General features: G+C 60.8%; 2 protein-coding genes across 3 annotated transcripts; both read left to right on the top strand.

The window, feature by feature from the left end:
- Positions 1–1525: 1525 nt before the first annotated feature.
- On the top strand, positions 1526–5054 carry MRPL12 (mitochondrial ribosomal protein L12). 2 transcript variants are annotated; one of them, XM_022589326.3, is made up of 5 exons: positions 1526–1779; positions 2381–2567; positions 2741–2824; positions 4589–4723; positions 4821–5054. In XM_022589326.3, exons 1-5 carry the CDS (start codon positions 1706–1708, stop codon positions 4935–4937), a joined length of 597 nt encoding a protein of 198 aa, XP_022445034.2. In that variant the 5' UTR covers positions 1526–1705; the 3' UTR covers positions 4938–5054. The 2 variants fall into 2 exon arrangements, with proteins under 2 accessions (XP_022445034.2, XP_022445035.1); XM_022589327.3 differs by having other exon boundaries at positions 1528–1779; positions 2140–2567.
- A 3447-nt stretch (positions 5055–8501) lies between these two features.
- Positions 8502–16106, top strand: SLC25A10 (solute carrier family 25 member 10). Its single transcript, XM_022589324.3, has 11 exons — positions 8502–8785; positions 10816–10935; positions 11504–11618; positions 11708–11756; positions 12012–12053; positions 12916–12959; positions 13109–13179; positions 13462–13554; positions 13838–13915; positions 14840–14896; positions 14987–16106. The coding sequence occupies exons 1-11, from the start codon at positions 8693–8695 to the stop codon at positions 15086–15088; spliced, it is 864 nt and encodes a 287-aa protein (XP_022445032.1). The 5' UTR covers positions 8502–8692; the 3' UTR covers positions 15089–16106.
- The last annotated feature ends 1444 nt before the right edge of the window (positions 16107–17550 follow it).

Below are 17550 nucleotides of genomic sequence, written 5' to 3'. Positions count from 1 at the left end.
AACTGCCCCTCGCCCCAGGCCCAGCTCCACAGGAGTCTCAACTGGTAGACACTGCTCTGCCTTGAGATCTGCTGTTTTCCTCCCTGAGACTGAGCACTAGGAGCTGTCCTCTCTCCACCCAGCCCTGTGCTGCCCTGACTCCAGTCTGAGTCTGGGATGCCAGTTGAGAGTCGTAGCCTAGAAGAAAACATTTAAGACAACGCAGACTCACAGCCTCTTGCATTCAGGATTCAGAACATTTCACAGACTTTGGACAAACCTCTTGGGTGACCCCCATTTTAGCTTGTCTGCGAAGGAATGGACTAGTTTAATAGGCACAGAGCTCAGGTCAAAGGAATGGCCAGAATCACAGAGGTGCTGGGCCGAGGGCAGCCCTGTCTCCTCGCTCTGATCTAAAGTCAGGGCTGTTCTGCCTGGGCTCTTAGGAAATCATCTGTGGCGACAGCAGCGAGGGGGAATGCTCTCTGTTGCATCTAAAGAGGAAAGGCCCCAGGACCTGAAGGGCTGGGGATACCCCGTGTGCCAGATGTTTAGGAGCTGGACTAAGGCAGGGGTGCAGAGGCTTCTGGCAGGTGGAGACAGAGCTCAGGCTTACAAATGCTCTTCTCCCAGGACCCCGTCTGACCCCTTCCGGGCTCAATCACAACCCTTAGCAGACGCTGTAAGCCGAGTCCCGAGCTCCCTGCGGGTCTGGTCCAGGCGGAGGGCGGCGGCCTGGCTTCCAGCGTGGCCAGGACGGAAGGACAAAATGTGCGCCCGGGCTGGCCGGAAAGGCAGCCGTTTAGGGACAGGAGGAAACCGAGGAGAAGGCGGCCCAGAGGGCAGGGGCGCTCCTGCCGCCAGGTGACCACAGGCCACGGACGGCCGGACCCCCGGGGCGAAGCTACCCAGGAAGGGAACTGGGGACCCTCGAGCCCGCCCTGCGGTAGCGCAAACTTCACGAGCCCGGGCTCAGATGCAGGCATCACTGCACCGTCCAACAGGGCCAGGTCCTGGCCGGTCGTCCCTAGTGGGATTGCCCGGGGGTCCAGTCCGCCTCCCCGACTCGGACGAAACCCACGCCGTGGCTCAGCCTTCTCTGGGCTTCATTCGCCCCACGGGGCGGAGAGCCCGGGCCAGCCGCTGTCCGGCCGCCGCCAAAGAGTGGTCTGCGCCTGTCTCGTCCATCGTCTTCGGGGTAATCTGGGAGCGAGAGGAGGCAAGTCGAGGCGACAGCGTCCTCCTCCAGCTCGTTTGCTCGGCGGCCCTGGCGGCTAGAGCGTCTTCCCTAGCTCCTATACCCGATGGCCCTGGCGGCTAGAGCGTCCTCCCCCAGCTCCTATGCCCGATGGCCCGGGCGGCTAGAGCGTCATCCCCCAGGTCCTAAGCCCAATGGCCCGGGCGGCTAGAGCGTCCTCCCCAACCCCTGCGTTCGGCGGTCCTGGCGGCTAGAGCGTCCACCCACCCCACCCCACCCCCCCCCCCCCCACCCCACCCCCACCCCCCCCACCCCACCCCCACACCCCCCTCCACACCCCCACCCCCCCCTCCACACACCCAGCTCGCATGCTCGGCGGTCCTGGCGGCTAGAGCGCCCTCCCCACAGCGTATGCTCGACGGTCTTGGCGGCTAGAGCGTCCTCCCCCAGCGCGTATGCTCGGCGGTCCGGGCAGCTAGAGCGTCCCTCCTACTGGGAGCCGCGTGTGACCTTCTCGCTTGCGGAGCGATGCTGCCGGCGGCCGCAAGCCTCCTATGGGGGCCGTGTCTTAGGCTTCGAGCCGCCGCCCTCCGCCTCGCCAGGTACCGCAGGCCGCCGAGGGCCGGGCAGCCGGGCACTGAGGGTGCAGGTCGGGGCGGCGTCCGCGGGCGGGGGGCCACCCCGGACTCGGACTCGGTGGGTCCCTACGGGGGTGGTGGGCGCGGGGCCCCCTCCTGACAGTCCCCTAACCGCGGGGGCCGCCGATAGTTCCGGCGTGGCCCAGAATGACCTTGGACCGGTCCCTGATTATTTCCGAGCTTCAGTTTCCCCGGCATCACAGTGACATGGTAGGGCTTCCATGAGTGGATCTGGCGTTCTGCCGCCAGGGGCCTTAGGTTCTGAAAGGCTTTGTGTCGCAAAATGCATTCAAGTAATTGCCTTACCTTTGTGGGTTGGTATAGTTCATCCAAGCCGGAAACAACGTCGTGGGTAGCGTGTCTGCATTACAGTTACGTGGGTTTCTAAGGCCCTTTGAAGAACATAAAGTAGCTGGGAAATCCCTTTGTTATCCACGTGGACCCTGGTGTCTGAGAACCTGAGTCAGGACTAAGGAGCTAGATCTTCTGAGCTCATGGCACCTACCTGCCTGGTCCGTGTCACCTGCTTGTGCCAGGCTGATGACTCTGTTTGAATGGGGGTTAGGCAACAGGTACCTCGTGTCTGCTCCGTGCGCCTGATGAGATGCAGCAGCCATCGAGGGGGGGAGGCCCTTGCTGGTGCCCCCCTGGATAACACTCCCAAGGAGTACCCCCCCAAGATCCAGCAGCTGGTCCAGGACATTGCCAGCCTCACGCTGCTGGAGATCTCAGACCTCAACGAGCTCCTGAAGGTATCATGGCCCAGGCCGGGTAGGGAGGTCTGGGGCCCTTTCCTGGGGTATTTGGGAATTTGGTAAATTGTCCAAAGTCTGCTCCATGAATGCAAGGACCTTGCCAGGCATGTCCCTGAGCGTGCCTTGGTGTGATGGCCAGCTCCTGAAACTACCTTTCTCTGTTCCTGCAGAAAACGTTGAAGATCCAGGATGTAGGGTTCATGCCGATGGGTGGCGTGGTGCCTGGTGCTGCCCCTGCCGCAGCAGCCCCCGAGGTGAGATCAGGCTGGGGTCCCGTGCACAAAGAGGTGTTTCTCTGGTGTCCAGCTGCCGTCTTGCCTCACCTCACGTAGCCAGGTTTCTCTCTTCGTCCCTCATCTGGCTTCTGCATCAACCAAACACACCCTGCGAGTCTGCGTGCGCTTTCTGACTGTGGGTGCCCCTGCAGCCTCCCTGGGACCTCCTCCCTGCCAAGGATGTGCAGGTCCCTGCCCATATGAAGACCATGTTCCTAGCAGAAAGGGAACAGCCAAAGGAGAGAAAACGAGAAAAAAAGAAATGTTATCAAACAGAACGGGGAAAAGAAAAAGGAAGAAACTTAAGAAACGGGGAGGGTTACAGTTTCAAGGAAGGCTGCAATGAGGAGGTGACTCTGAGGGAAAACTTGAGGAGTTGAGGATGACAGCGAGGCAGAGGGATGGCAGGCACGTGGGCCATAGAGCATGTCGGTCTGGAGCAGAGAGTGGGGGAGGTGAGGGGCAGCCCCATCCTCTGGATGGCTGGGGCAAGTTTGGGTCTCTTTGTGGAAACCAGAAGACTTGAGTCCACAAACTAATTTTGGGTATGGTTTGGTTTGGGTTTTTTGTAATTTTTGTTACAAGTCTCGAACTTGTAACAAAAGGAGGAATGATAATACAATTACCCATATATCCATCTCCCAGCCTCAATAATCGTAAAGGTTTTGCCATATTTGATTCTCCCATCTCTTGAAGATTGAGGCAGATTTCAGATCTGTTTTGCCTCGTGTGCTGCAGCATCCATTCTGGCCAGCATCCTTGCTGTGAGCTTTTTTGTACAACAAGTACAATTAGCAGGGTTTTCTATCCCAGCCTTTCAAGTTTTGCTAATAGTTCCAGACTTTCTTTAAAACAGTCGGTTTACTCAAATCCAAACAAGGTCTGTGTGTTGCATTTGGTTGTTGGGTTTCTCAAGCCTCTTAAATCTGGGTCGCTGCCCTCAACCCCGTCCCCCCAGCCATCACCTACTAAGGAAACCAGGTCAGGGGTCCTGTGGAGCGTCCCACGTCCCAGATGTGTCTGATGGTTCCACCAGCGTCATCCACTTCTCCCCCCACTGTGAACTGGAAGGTGGCTTTACAGTCTGAACATTTGGGGCAAGGAGAGAGAGAATTACTGTGTAACTTGTCTAAACTGGAGCACTTTTAAGAGTAAAGGGGCGCTGTTAATAATTAGGCAGCAGACCCAAACCAGGACTGCCCCAGGCTGTTGGGTCATGTGGTCCTTGCTCTAGGGGTGCTGCAGTCTTCACTCGTGACAGTAGGAGCTCTGTCACGCTCGGTCGTCCCATCGTTGGTCACTTGGTGGAGCTGAAGCTGACTGTATATTTGTCATCAGTATGTAACCTTGGGCTTGGCTGACCACTGCACCAGCACTGCTTTTCTGTAGCGTTATTTTATGTGCAGAGCACTTTTGGTGTCACTCTTCCTTGTCTCGTAAGTTACAATTTTTAAAGGACAAGGAAACTAGAGTGCTGGGTGGTGGGGACAGAAGGCAGTTTTCGAGCAGCCTCTGGAGAGATGGAGCGGAGCGGGTGAGGGAGGAAGAGCACCCAGTTGGGCAGCCTGGGTCTACCTGGCCTGCTGTGGCCTCCCACTGGGATCGTAGGCTTTGCTGGGCAGCCGGCCTGGGCCTTGCCTTTGGGGTTACAGGACATGGTGGCCCAGGAGTGAATCTGCTTGCTTCACCCCATCCTTTCTCATCTCGCCACCCACTTCCTCCCTCCCTCCCTCCCTCCCCCAGGCAGCAGAAGAAGACATCCCCAAACCAAAAGAACGGACGCATTTCACCGTCCGCCTGACAGAGGCAAAACCTGTGGACAAGGTGAAGCTGATCAAGGAAATCAAGAACTTCGTCCAGGGCATCAACCTCGTCCAGGTGAGGCTCCGTGCACCGCACAGCCCTCTCCCACCGTCACTGACAGCTCTCAGGCCTGCCCAGGCCCAGGCCAGGTTCTGACTTTGCTCTCTGGCAGGCAAAGAAGCTGGTGGAATCCCTGCCTCAGGAAATCAAAGCCAATGTGGCCAAGGCCGAGGCCGAGAAGATCAAGGCGGCCCTAGAGGCGGTGGGCGGCACCGTGGTTCTGGAGTAGCCACCCAGAGGACTGTGGACAGGGGTCCCGGGCCCCGAGGGGGGCTCTACCTGCTCCTCGCGAAGCACCCAGGCTCAGCGGACAGAGTGGCCTCGGAGCAGAACTGGGCACCCGCACCACATGGCCAACTCCGTTCTGGGACAGATGTGGATGGACCTGCTGAGATGGAGAGGGAGGGGCAGACACTGCCCGTTCAGCCCCAGGGAGGACTCTAGAAACTACCAAGAGTGTACATGCCCCGCTGTGGCTGCTGGGAAAAATGCATTGTCCAGGCCCTGTGTGTGGAGTTGTTTGTCAGGTGGGCACTATATGCAGGGGGCTGTCCTCTGAGATCCCACTGAAGACAGCAGCCCAGAGGCAGCACAGGGGGCTCTGGGCATTGCCTGTCCTGCTTGCAGGGGCAGCAGCTGCGGCGTGGCTGGTACCAGACCTTCACCTGGGAGCTGGTGTGGGGCGCCTGTGGAACTCCTTGCCCTTAAACTTTGGCGGTCTTCAATAGCACATGCAACCCCTGGCCTGGGCAGGTGGGAGTGAGGTGTGTACCGTAAGTGGGCACAGCAGCCCTGTGAGAGGCTGCCCAGCAGGCAGGAGGATGTGTTTTGCAACCTGCAGCAGTTGGGGGTGTCAGCTGCTCCCTCAGAGGGGGCTCAGGGAGCTGTGTCATGGAGCCAGGGGCGAGGTGAGAGAGGTGGCCTGGTGCCAGAGTGGTGTTTACAGATGGCAGTGGCCGCCCGAGCTTGCAGGCCCTGCCTAGTGCCCTCCTGCTCCAAGGACCCTTGTCTTCCATCTCTTGGGGAAGCTCCATCTCAGCAGGGCCCAGGAGGGGGCGGTAGATTCCTTCCTTACTGGCCCATGGCAGGAGGCCCCTGGGGCTTTGGGCAGAGTGGGAGGGCAGGTGGCTGCAGGGCATTTTGAGTGTCCACTCTGGGAAGGCACATAGTTCCTGTGACCCATGGGGGCCCACCCCTTCTGGCCTGGGTCTCCAGGTCCCGCCTGGAGCCCCCTCCCTTGGCTCTGAGGGACCAGAAGGGGACACTAAGTGGTCTGGGAATGCCACCCTCTGGGTGGGACGGCTCAGGACAGGCCCAGGAGCTGCCAGGCTCCCAGGTGGGTGTGCCCAGCATCCCCCACGCCACCTAGGTGTCCTCCCTGAGGACGTGCCCCCAGCTGGCCTTCATTGTAGGAAGGGTTCAAGGACAGGGTAGGCAGCCCCCTGACCAGAGAGCCCCACTGGCCAAGCCTGTGGCCCATGAGGTTACTGATTCGCCAGCAGCAGATCTCTGGGTGTGCCTTTTCTTAGCAGAGGGGACTGTTGGCCACCTGGGGCTGGGTGTGGCCTGCTGATCCTGCTGCCTTTTCCTAGGGGCAGGGAGTGGTTCCAGGCTCAGGGACACCCCCCAGCCCAGGCATTCGTGGTCACGGGGCCTCCCCCACCCCCGCCAGTGACCTGGAAAGGGTGCTTGTGCTCTGAGCTCCTCCATCTTTCCAGGGCAGCTGGTGGGACGACTGGGGCTCCCCTCACCCCACCCCCCAAGGATGGGGCCCTCTGTTCCATGCTGCGGGTGACTGCACCTCTGGGACCATCAGGCCCGACTCCTCCCGCCTTGTCTACAACACATGGGATGCTGCCATGGTGCTCCCACCTGACCTTGAAGTCCTACCTGAAGGCTCTGTGAAGATCCCGGGCCTTGCCTTCCCAGGCAGCTCCCTGGCCCAGGCCTCCTGTTGGGGGTCCTGGCCCCTCCACCTCCCCCTGATCTGCTCCAGCCTGTAGGTGGCCCTAAAGTGTCTCAGACCTGGAAATGGGTGGAGTGTGCCACTGGGGATCGCCCTGGGTCCCTGGAGCCCACTTGGCCCTTAGGCTTGGCGTTAGGAGGTGGGTCTGCTGGGCATCCTGAGTTGCCCTGCTGAAACCCATGCAAGACCTTACGAGATTCCATCGGAGCCTGGTAGGATTTGGCCTTCGTCCAGGCTCATGAAATGGTCACAGAGGACGCAGCAGTGGGAGATCCAGAGCTGACTCACGTGCTTCTCACCCCCACAGACACCCCCACCCCCCTCCCCGCCAATTCCAGGGACCCTGGCGTCTGCCAGGCTACCCACATGGCTCCATCCTCCCTGCCCAGGCACCAAGAGGAAATGTGTAAATGCCGCAGCACAGACACCAGATCCCAAAGAGGCCTGGCCTGGCAGCTGTGTCCTTAAGCCCTTGCCTGACCTCCCCATCACTCTCTCAGACTTCTGCACAAGTCTTTAGGATCCATTTGAGAATCTGGGATCTTTTTGAGTTCCGTGACCTATAGTTTGCACAATCCACCTTTTTCTAAAAAGGGTGCTCCAGTCTTGGGGCACTTCCCGTTTTCCAGGATTCCTCCCACATTTCCAACTGCCCTTTCAGCAAAGTACTACCCCTTGCCCCACCCTGGGCTCCTTGGCATTTCTGGGCTGGAAATCTGGAGCCAGCTGTTCATGTTCCCAACTGATAACAGGGGTCAAGGCCTCCTGGGGTTCTGGAAGACACAGTTTCCTTAGTCTCCAGGTGGCCGCTTTAAGCAAATAGCAGGGTTTGCTCAGGCACCTCTAATGCCTCTCACAGAGAATCACTGGGTGCTCAGAGACCAGGCTGGACTTGTTATTCAGGGTGCTCGGTGGGCCCAGGGGGCCAGGGGTTGTTTCCCTGATGCCTGTCACCTTTCTACCTTGGGGTGGGGGCTGCAGTGGCCAAGCTAGGACAGCAGGATATAGGTCCTTACTAGTGCAGGGGTCTCTGCCTCTGCCTCCCGCGAGGTCCATGTAGCCCCACCCAAAAGCGGCCCTGGGGACTCAGATTTCTCTGCCTGGCAGGTGTACCTTTGGGCTAGCAGCACACCTGCACTTCCGGTTTGCTGGGAGGTGTGCATCTCCTGCTGGGGCCAGGCTGGGGCAGGCAGTTTGCTGATTGCCGCCTCCCAGGAGCCTGAGCCCCACGCCCCAAACCCTTCTCCTGGGCCGCCTCAGGGTAGCTGCCTGGGGCCGTGTGGTCAGAGCAGGCCTAAGGCTGGAATTGGCTGGGCGTTCTGGGAGGGGCGGGTAGGCGGGGCGGCTAGTCTCTCCGAATTGCCTTTGTCCCTAGTTTTCCTGTAATCCGCAGCTTGGTCCTAAGGAGGTTTGCCGCAACCTCTAAGCAGCTGTACGCGTCCCGGAGCCTGCGCCGCGGGGGTGGGACACTGGGTGCAAGTCCAGGGCCGCGACAGGGGGCGGGCACTTAAGGGAGGCAGGCCTCTAGGAGGGGTGGGGGCTGGCAGAGCGCCCAGGCCACTCGGGCCGTGACCTTCGCAGACGTGCCCTAGGCTCCAGGGCGGCCCCGCGGGCTGGCCGGCGCAGGGTGGGGGAGGACGCAGGTCCCTGAGGGGAGTGAGGGAGGTTCACCCGCTAGCTCCCTGCGGTTCGCGCGGCCCGCACCATTGGGGGTCCTCTAGGCGGCTCGGTGGGGCCCACGAGGCTGACCTGCCGGCCGCGACCGCTTTAAGGCGGGGGCCCCGCCCTCGGGCTCGGGGCGGGGTCTTAAAGGCCCCGCCCCTCGGCCCCTCCCCCGGGCCGCGCGGGCGCATTGGCTGTGCGGGGCGCGGGTGGCTGGCGGCCCTTTGAACGGGCGGCGGCGCGGAACGGGCCGGGTCGCGGCTGGGGCGGGGCTGGTGTCCGGGCTTCAAGGGCCGTGTCGGGGTCGGGGCCGGACACCTGCGCTCCTCGGCGGCGGTGGCGGCGGCGTCCGGGCCATGGCGGCCGAGGCGCGCGTGTCGCGCTGGTACTTCGGTGGGCTGGCGTCGTGCGGGGCCGCCTGCTGCACGCACCCGCTGGACCTGGTCAAGGTGAGTGCGGCGCGGGGAGGGTCCGCCGAGAGGCTCTGCGTGGAGCGGGCGGCGGAGGTGCCCCATGGTCCCCACTTTGCTACCTGTGTGACCTTGGACTGGTCCCTTGGCCTCTCTGAGGCACTTTACCCCGCACTTTTGAGGACACTCGTTCTCCTGGCTGACACGTTGAGGGGGTGGGTCTCTGACCGCAGCTGGAGGCACCCCGGCAGGACCACGCGCTCCCTCTGCCTACTGGGTGCCAAGCACACACACACAGACGGAGGAAGGATGTGGCCGGCAACCCTGCTTTGGGCTGCTTCTTCCTGGGAGGTGGGCACCTGGAAGCCATGATCCCAAGGCTGCATGCAGGTCCTGCCCAGGGAAGGTGATTGTTTCTCCCAGGGAGAAGCAATCACACTGTTTCTGCGTTTTTTTGAAAAAATGCTTATGGGGCAGAACAAGACAGAGATTCCCTTGTCCCTGAGGCAGGCCAGTTTTCTGCCCTTTTCTCACCACAAACAACAAAGAAGGGCCAGAGGCACAAAGCATATTTTGGCCAGTGGGCCCTGGGCCAGGGAACCTGGGCTGTGGTCTTGTGGGGCCTGTTGGCAAGGGCAGCCCCCTGGCCACCCCTTTCCTTATCCCCACCCAGAGCAGCGTGCACCCCACATTGGCCCCCTGGGAGGGATTGGCACCTGTGTCCTGGGCTGACCCAGCCACCCATCAAGCCTGGCCACCAGGAAAAGCAGGATTAGCAGATGTTCGGGGTGGGGCTGAAGCTGGTAGCCCCTCTGGCATTTTAGAGACCTGGGAGAGGCCTGCATGGCTCCTGGTAGCCCCCAGGGCCTGTGACGTGGCCTGGCAGAGCAGGGCCAGGTAGGAAGGTGCTTTTTGGTTTGTGGAGAGAGGAACCCCTTCTCATGCCTGTTTTGTTTTACTTTCTGGATGCCCGTACAGGTCCCTTTGCCCTCCTGCCTCCCCCATCGCAGGCTCGGGAGGATCAGGCTCACTGTCTCTGCCTGGATGTGGACACAGCCTCCGGGGGCTCTTGGAGCCCTCCCTGGCCCTGGGCCAGCCTAGAGTCACTTGTCCAAGGGTCCTTGGGGCGTCACTGCCCCTTGCCCCCTCCCTTCTGCCCAGGTGCTGTTTTGCTGCAGAGCGCTTGGGGCGGGGGTGGGAGTCTGGGAGGCCGGCAGACACAGGAATGTGGCCGCCCTCTGGCCCAGGGAGCACACGGTCCCGTGCTGGGGTGAAGCGGGCGGTGCCGGCAGCCATGGAGGCCTCCGGCAGGGGAGGCCCTGGCCAGGGTTTTTACTTCTCGTCATCGTCTTTGGAAAAAGTATCTTAAAACTCCTTGAGCTCTCCCTTTGCCCCACGTCTTGGCTGAACCCTCACAGTGGCTTCTCGCCTTCACGGAGGCTGCTGTGTGGCCACCCTGCCCCCAGGCCCAGAGGGCCTTCTGTTCCTGGCTCACAGCACACTGAGAGAAACTGAGGCAGAAGAATCAGTAACTTGCCTCAGCGGGTCCAGCCAGGACCTGACTTGGCTGGAGAGTGTGCTGCAGGGATGGACTCCGAGGCGCCCTTCCCCCTGTGCACCCCCTGGATTCTCACCCACCTCTTCCGAGTCTCCCATGTTTCTTCAGGTCAACTCTGAGCCCCCCTAACTCTGTCTCTCTCGAGAGGCAGGCGAGGCTACAAAGTGGGGCCCTGGAGTTGCCTAGTGTCCTCATCTAAAGGGTGGAGCTGACAACTCCACCCCATGGCAGGTGGAATTGGGCTCACATGTCGGCTGGTATTGTCTCTTGTGAGATGGTGGTGTGAAAAAGAGGTTGGCGCCAGACGTGGACACAGTCCCGGCTCCACTCCCCAGCTGGTGCCCTTTGAGGCTTCAGTTTCCTGTCTCTAAATGCGGGTGCTGGTAGCACTTGGCCCACAGGCTCAGCATGTAAAGGTGGAAGATTGTGGAAAAGGGCTTAGAGCAGAGCTGGCCCTGGTCGGCTCCAGATGGGCCGCGGCTCTGAGCAGGTGCGACCCGCTTCCCCACAGGTGCATCTACAGACGCAGCAGGAGGTGAAGCTGCGCATGACGGGGATGGCGCTGCAGGTGGTGCGCTCCGATGGCATCCTGGCTCTCTACAATGGGCTGAGCGCCTCCCTGTGCAGACAGGTACCTCTGGGGGGCTCCCCACCTCCCGGGGTAGTGGGTGGGTGGGACTCACGGCCAGGGGTCCCTTAGGTCTTGATCCCAGAGCCCACACTCAGCCCAAGGAGGCAGAGGGGTCGCTGGCCTCCCCCAGGCCAGTCGCGCCTCTTGTCCACCGTGGATGCCCTGTGGGCATGGAAGCTACTTTCTCCTTTTCAAGGCTGCTTAGGAGGAAGGAACCGTAAGGCCTGGGGAGCCAGCAGCCCCCCGGGTGGATGCAGGGCGTGGCAGTGTGAGATGTGCTTCTGCCTTGCACAGGGTTGGCCATGCTCTCACAGCCGGCCGGAGACCTCCGCCTACAGATGGGGATACTGAGGCTGGCAGGGGCGAGGCGGGAGAAGAGGAGGGTGCGGGGCCTGGACTCAGCCAGCCCTGGGTTCACGAATTGGCTCAGCTGCTTGCTGGCCGAGAGGTCCCTGGGTGTCCCTGTGGTCCACGTGGTGACGACCATGCACTGGAGGGCCAGGGGTGTGGGGGGTGCCCAGCGCCGTCCCTCCCCCTGCACCCTCTGAGCTGGGCCCCTTCTCCCCAGATGACCTACTCCCTGACTCGATTTGCCATCTATGAGACCGTGCGGGACCAGGTAACCAAGGGCAGCGAGGGCCCCCTGCCCTTCTACAAGAAGGTCCTGTTGGGCTCCATCAGTGGTGAGCAGCCGGGTGGGCGGCGGCGGGGGCAGGTGGGGCGGGGGTCATGTGACCCCTTGCCAATGGTCACATGTTGGCTGTTGTGACAGGTTGTATCGGCGGTTTCGTGGGGACCCCCGCGGACATGGTCAATGTCAGGTCAGTGCAGTCCCCGAGGCTGGGGTCTTGCTGTCCCCTGGTGGGGCCGGCCTCGCTCGCTGGGGTCTCAGTGTGTTCAGCCTGGAACAAGCCACTCAGACCTCAGGGTCTGGGGCACTGGGGGATGGCGCTGAGCCTGTGGCGGGGCCGCCCTGGGCGGGGCCGGCTGCTCACTGCCAGAGGGAGCCCCTGACGCCTGCTGGGGTCTGTGGGGCGTCTGGCCCTGCCGCCGCCTGAACCCTCTGCTTGTTTCAGGATGCAGAATGACATGAAGCTGCCCCAGAATCAGCGCCGAAAGTGAGTAGCATGGTGTGCCCGGGGGTTTGGGGACGGGGCTGAGAAGACCCCTGAGCAGCTCTGCCGGGACCCGGTGGGGACTCCAACAGGGCACCGCTCCTGTGGGGTCACGTGGAGCAGGCCGGGCGGCTGACAGCCTTTTGAAACATACGTTGTGAGCGTCTGTTCTGGAATCCTGAGGGGGCTTCCAGGACCTCTGGGTTCTTCTTCCCCTGTGGGAGGACCCCGGGGTTGGGGACTGGACTGGGAGGTGGGCAGGGGTTGGTCACTCTTTACTCCTTCTTGCACCTGTGCACGTTTGCATGAAGGGTGGTTTAGAAGTTTAAATGAGTTTGGTCTTCAAAAGCGTTTGGGAGCTGGGTGGTTGTTTTCGTGGTAAAAACACCGTTTTGCGTGAAACCTAAGACACTGTGGATTCTGAGGCCCTGTTTATGGACCGATGCTGTAGTCAAACACTGGGCATTGGTATCAGCCAGTTCAGGGAGAAGTGTGGCTCCAGGTGATCCCACTGGCCACTCACTGGCCAGAGCATAGGCTGTGGGGAAGGGGGCCTGGCACGGCGTCCCATCCTCCCGCCCCTGGTAACGGCCTGCAGACAGGACTAGCCTCAGAGCTGGCAGCCCGCCCCCCCCCCCAACAGAGGGTGTTTTCCTGTGGAACTTGGGATCTTCAGGCCCTGAAGTCCCCTGAGCAGGGAGACTGCTCTGAGCTGTCAGAAAAGACCATTGTTCTCTGGCCCCTGTGGCACTTTGAGTTCCTCCTGGCCTGTGAAGGGGGCATGGCCTGTGATGGGGAGGGCCTTCCCAAGGGAGCCAGTGGTCAGGAAGAGCTTCACATGGGCCCACTCTCTGTCCCCCGGCAGCTATGCCCACGCCCTGGACGGCCTGTACCGCGTGGCCCGAGAAGGTGAGAGGGGAGGTCCTTTGCACGGTGGGGGCCTGGGGCAAACTCCAGCTGGGACCCAGGAGCGGGCCTAGGGAGAGCGCTGTTAAGGACTTGGGGGGAGGCCGGAGGGGTTTGGGCCGAGCACCCAACCTCTTCCCTTCCCCCGACAGAGGGTCTGAAGAAGCTGTTCTCGGGCGCAACTATGGCGTCCAGTCGAGGGATGTTGGTCACCGTGGGCCAGGTAGGGCTTCCGCTTGGGGTGGGACTCGGGCAGCATCTGGGGGGCCTGGTCGCAGCCCTCTGAGAGGTCCCAGAGGAAGGCAGTGGGCACAAACACACATGGAGCCGGGGAAGTGGGCTCAGGCCGGTCTGGGCCTCATCTGTCCGCCCAGGTGTGGTGACGGTAGATGATCCACAGAGCATGTACTTGGTCAGTCCAGCTGGTGTCATTGTGGGCCCCATCTGCTTTCCCCCGAGCTGTGGGCTGTCCCTTGGGCCCTGACCATCCCTGCTCCCCCAACAGCTGTCCTGCTATGACCAAGCCAAGCAGCTGGTTCTCAGCACGGGGTACTTGTCCGACAGCATCTTCACTCACTTTATCGCCAGCTTCATTGCGGTGAGTGGCGGAGGTGGGGCCCTGACCAGCCTTGGGAGCTGAGGGCGCCTGGGATGAGCAAGGGCTCAGAACGGCAGGAGGCTTTGGCACATCTGGTGGCTGCCCCTCTCAGGCTGCATTAGTAGGCGCCAGGGTCCTGGGGAGGAGTCCATGGATCCCCCAGAGCCCAGGCTGAGACTGTTCCTGTTGTCCCCCATGGCCCTGGGGGTCCAGGATAGTCCTGTGGTGAGGGGGGTGAGGGAGGTGAGGGAGGTGAGGGGTGCCCACCCGCCCTGCCTTCCAGGGTGGATGCGCCACATTCTTGTGCCAGCCCCTGGATGTGCTGAAGACCCGGCTGATGAACGCCAAGGGCGAGTATCAGGTGAGTGGGGGCCTCGCCCTGCTGCTGCTGCTGCTGCTGCTGCTGGGTGAGCCTGTGTCCTTGTGCCAGGGTGTGGACGAGGCTCTGCCCCTCCACCCATGACTGCATCCCTCCCGGTTGCCGCCAGGCCTGCAGCAGCCTGGGCTCTGTGTGGGTTTTTGTTTGTTTTTGTTTAATAATTTGTTTATTTATTTATCTTTGGCTGTGTTGGGTCCATTGTTGCTGCGCGCGGGCTTTCTCTAGTTGTGGCGAGCCGGGGGCTACTTTTCGTTCCGGTGCGCGGGCTTCTCACTGCGGTGGCTTCTCTTGTTGCAGAGCACGGGCTCTAGGCGTGCAGGCTTCAGTAGTTGGCACGTGGGCTCTAGAGCGCAGGCTCAGTAGTTGTGGCGCACGGACTTAGTTCCTCTGCGGCACGTGGGATCTTCCCAGACCAGGGCTCGAACCCGTGTTCCCTACATTGGCAGGTGGATTCTTAACCACTGTACCACCAGGGAAGCCACCTGTGTGTGTTTTTAAATCAGATTCTTTGACACGTTAACAGAGGCAGTTGGGTCACTGCAGTCAGTGAAACTCGGCACGGTGCAGGTCGGCAGGTCCAGCGCCTGGGGCCAAGCACCTGTCCGAGGCTCCCTCCATCACGCACAGTGTCTTCTGTGCTTTTATGGCAGCCGCTCAAGCACCGTAGGTGCCTGGCAGGTCACCCTGGCCCTGGGTGTGCTTTCAGGTTCTAGTTTTGCCTGGTTAGTGGGCAGGGCAGCCCTTGACCTTTGTGCCTGCCAACCCCACCTCCCATGTTTACCTTTGAACTCGCAGGCTGCTTTGCACACTCATGCCTGCCATCAGGTGTGGGGGTGGGGGGGTGGGCGTTCATGCCTTTCGAGAAGCAGCTTTCCATCTTATTGCATTATCTTGCATTTTTTGCAGGGTGTTCTGCACTGTGCCATGGAGACAGCGAAGCTTGGGCCGCTGGCCTTTTATAAGGTTAAGCAGGGGCGTGGCTGGGGCAGGGGGGCAGGGCAGGGGGTGTTCCCTCCAGGGCTATCTTCACGTCCCCCCTCCTCTCTCCCTCAGGGCCTCGTGCCTGCCGGCATCCGCCTCATGCCCCACACCGTACTCACGTTTGTGTTTCTGGAGCAGCTTCGCAAACACTTCGGCATCAAAGTGCCGTCCTGATGTGGCCGTGGGAGCAGATGGGTCATGCCCAGGCCCCTGCCCCAGTTTTTTCCAGAGTCCTGGAGGGTCAGCAGCTGAGCGCTGCCCTGAGCCCAGCACCTGCCCACCGTGCTCCAACCCCCTCCTCCCTGGCTCAGGACCCCCGCCCCAGCCTGCCTGGCCAGCCCAGTGACCATCGTCCCCTCCTGAGCTGCTGCCCACACCTCCACCCCCTGCTGCCCACCCCAGGCTCTCCCCACCTGATGTCCAGCGGCCTCCTCTGCACACCAGTGACTCCCTCAGAGGGAGGTGTCTAGGCCCCAGGTTCAGTTTTCTCTCTCCCCAAGTAGGCAGTTAACCCTGGAGTTGGGAGGGGCAGGCTGTCCAGGCTTTCTGCAGTCTGGGGTCTCCAGCCCCTGTAGTCTCTTCCTTTCACTAAGCCCAGGGCCCCCAGCACTGTCTTCCAGCAGCTTCCACCGAGGACCTGGGTGATTGATTGATAGAGTGGGGGTGTGGACCCCCGGCATCGCTCACCAAATGACCCGTGCGCCTGCACTTTCATCCCAGGAGAGGGACCATAGCTTTTATGATGTTCTAAAAGGTAGCTGCGCACCCACAGCTGCCAGGCCAGGGCAGAATGAGTACCCAGGAGGGAGGGTCTGGGTGTGACCCACAGGTGCCCCACACCCCTGCCCCCCCGTTGCTTTAACAGTCAGTTTCACCAAAACCTCTCAGTGCCAGCAGGCGGCTGCTGTCTTCATGGAGCGTGCAGTGTCCCCTCCTGGCTCCCTGAGCAGGAGTGGCTTGTCCACAGGGGCTCCTGTCTACACAGCAGTCACTTGCAAGGTCCCCAGCAGCTGGTCAGCCAAAACGCCACTGCCCAGGTTCCACTGCCACAGCAGCCTGCAGATGGGCTGGGAGCTGCATCTGTCTGCCTCCCCCAGTCACCTGGCCACTGTGCCACACCCCCTGCCCCCCAGCAAGTGGCCAGCACTTCCACGTCGCCCTACAGGGGTGTTAATAAAGGACGGTGAAGTGCTGGGTCTGGTTTCTGTGTCCAGGCCACTAACTGGTCTGCCTCGCTGTCTCAGGCTACAAGACCATCCTCTGCACCCTCCAAGGAGGGCTCTTGGGTTTATGGAGGAGTAGGGCCCAGAGGAGGGGAGAAGCTGCAGCCCTGCTTGGATACACTGGGATGGCCTGTGGACAGATGGCTGGGGCGAGAGCAGGGCCTACACATTTAGGGGTGGTCAGTGTTGAGGTCCTGGATCCAGGTCACTGTGGATCCCACAGGGCTGCCCCTTCCCAGCAAGCATCTGGTGCTACAAACCCCCTAGGAATAAGAGTTCCCAGTAGGACTGGCTGGTCTCCCTAGAGGTGCCCCTTGAGTCAGAGCCCTGGGGTTTTGGACACTGGCCTATTGTCCAGCAAACCCAGAAGGGCCTGGGAGACCCTGGTTCTATGGGCTGCAGACCCTCAGACAGACAGGCTAGGGCAGGAGCTGGTGAGAGTACCATCCTGAGGCCTTTTGATGTCCCAGGACAGGTGGAAGCTGCCCCAGGGCTCCTGCTGCCCCAGCCAGGGGACAGGACAGATGCCCTGGGCAGTTCATTCAGACATCAACGCCTCTGGCACCCTAGCCGTGAAGCAAGGAGAACTGTGGAGCATTTCAAGCAGATAAAAAGTAGAATTTTAGGTCGTGGTGATAGTTGCACAGTTCTGTAACCTGATAACCACTATATCTCAACAAAGCTGTTACTTTAAAAAACAACAGGGCTTCCCTGGTGGCGCAGTGGTTGAGAGTCCGCCTGCCGATGCAGGGGACACGGGTTCGTGCCCTGGTCCGGGAAGATCCCACGTGCTGCAGAGCCTGCGCATCCGGAGCCTGTGCTCCGCAACGGGAGAGGCCACAACAGTGAGAGGCCCTTGTACCGCAAAAAAATAAAAAATAAAACCCACATGCCCCCGCCCCCACCCCCACCCCAGCCTCAGCGGTGAGCTCTCACCAGACTCATGTTGAGGTATTCACACCCCACAGACCCTTCCCCACCCCTGGATTATTTGGAAGCAAATCCCAGATGTCCTGTCATTTATAGATAAGTACTTCACAAGTCTCTGAAAATGCTCTTGAAGAAAATCTAACATAACTGCAATAGTAACTAATACGTAAGAAACAAAGTGGCCGGTGTTACCATCAGATTTCTCGGTTCCACATGCATGTTGTTAAGTCGGTTTCGTTTGAATCCAGTCCAGCTGAGGTCTCCTACTCACGTCTATTGCCGGCCTCCCCTCCCCATCCTTTCTTCACAGGATAAGCCAGGTCCTTGATCCAGCTGCCTCTCCTTCCTCTGTCTGTGAATTTCCTAAAACCGGCAGATGGATCTGGATTAGGGTCACATTTCTGGGCTACTGTACAGGGTATGGAGTGCATGTCCCGCCTCAGCGTTTGGGCACGATGCAGCTACTGGCCTGGAAATGCATGG

This window comes from Delphinapterus leucas, chromosome 19 (genome assembly GCF_059928025.1).
Source record: "Delphinapterus leucas isolate spDelLeu-1000000601 "Yukka" chromosome 19, BTC_Dleu_Yukka2, whole genome shotgun sequence".
Lineage (NCBI taxonomy): Eukaryota > Metazoa > Chordata > Mammalia > Artiodactyla > Monodontidae > Delphinapterus > Delphinapterus leucas.
Note: the sequence above shows the minus strand (reverse complement) of the source record. Positions and strands in the feature narration are given on the sequence as shown.

Excerpts from the sequence above, each read along its gene's own strand:
- SLC25A10 (XM_022589324.3), top strand. The coding sequence starts at position 8,693 with ATGGCGGCCGAGGCGCGCGTGTCGCGCTGGTACTTCGGTGGGCTGGCG. Across the intron at positions 8,786-10,815 it reads ACCCGCTGGACCTGGTCAAG|GTGCATCTACAGACGCAGCA; the intron begins GTGAGTGCGGCG and ends GCTTCCCCACAG. Across the intron at positions 11,619-11,707 it reads CCTGTTGGGCTCCATCAGTG|GTTGTATCGGCGGTTTCGTG; the intron begins GTGAGCAGCCGG and ends CTGTTGTGACAG.
- MRPL12 (XM_022589326.3), top strand. The coding sequence starts at position 1,706 with ATGCTGCCGGCGGCCGCAAGCCTCCTATGGGGGCCGTGTCTTAGGCTT. Across the intron at positions 1,780-2,380 it reads GCCGCCCTCCGCCTCGCCAG|GCAACAGGTACCTCGTGTCT; the intron begins GTACCGCAGGCC and ends AATGGGGGTTAG. Across the intron at positions 2,568-2,740 it reads ACCTCAACGAGCTCCTGAAG|AAAACGTTGAAGATCCAGGA; the intron begins GTATCATGGCCC and ends CTGTTCCTGCAG.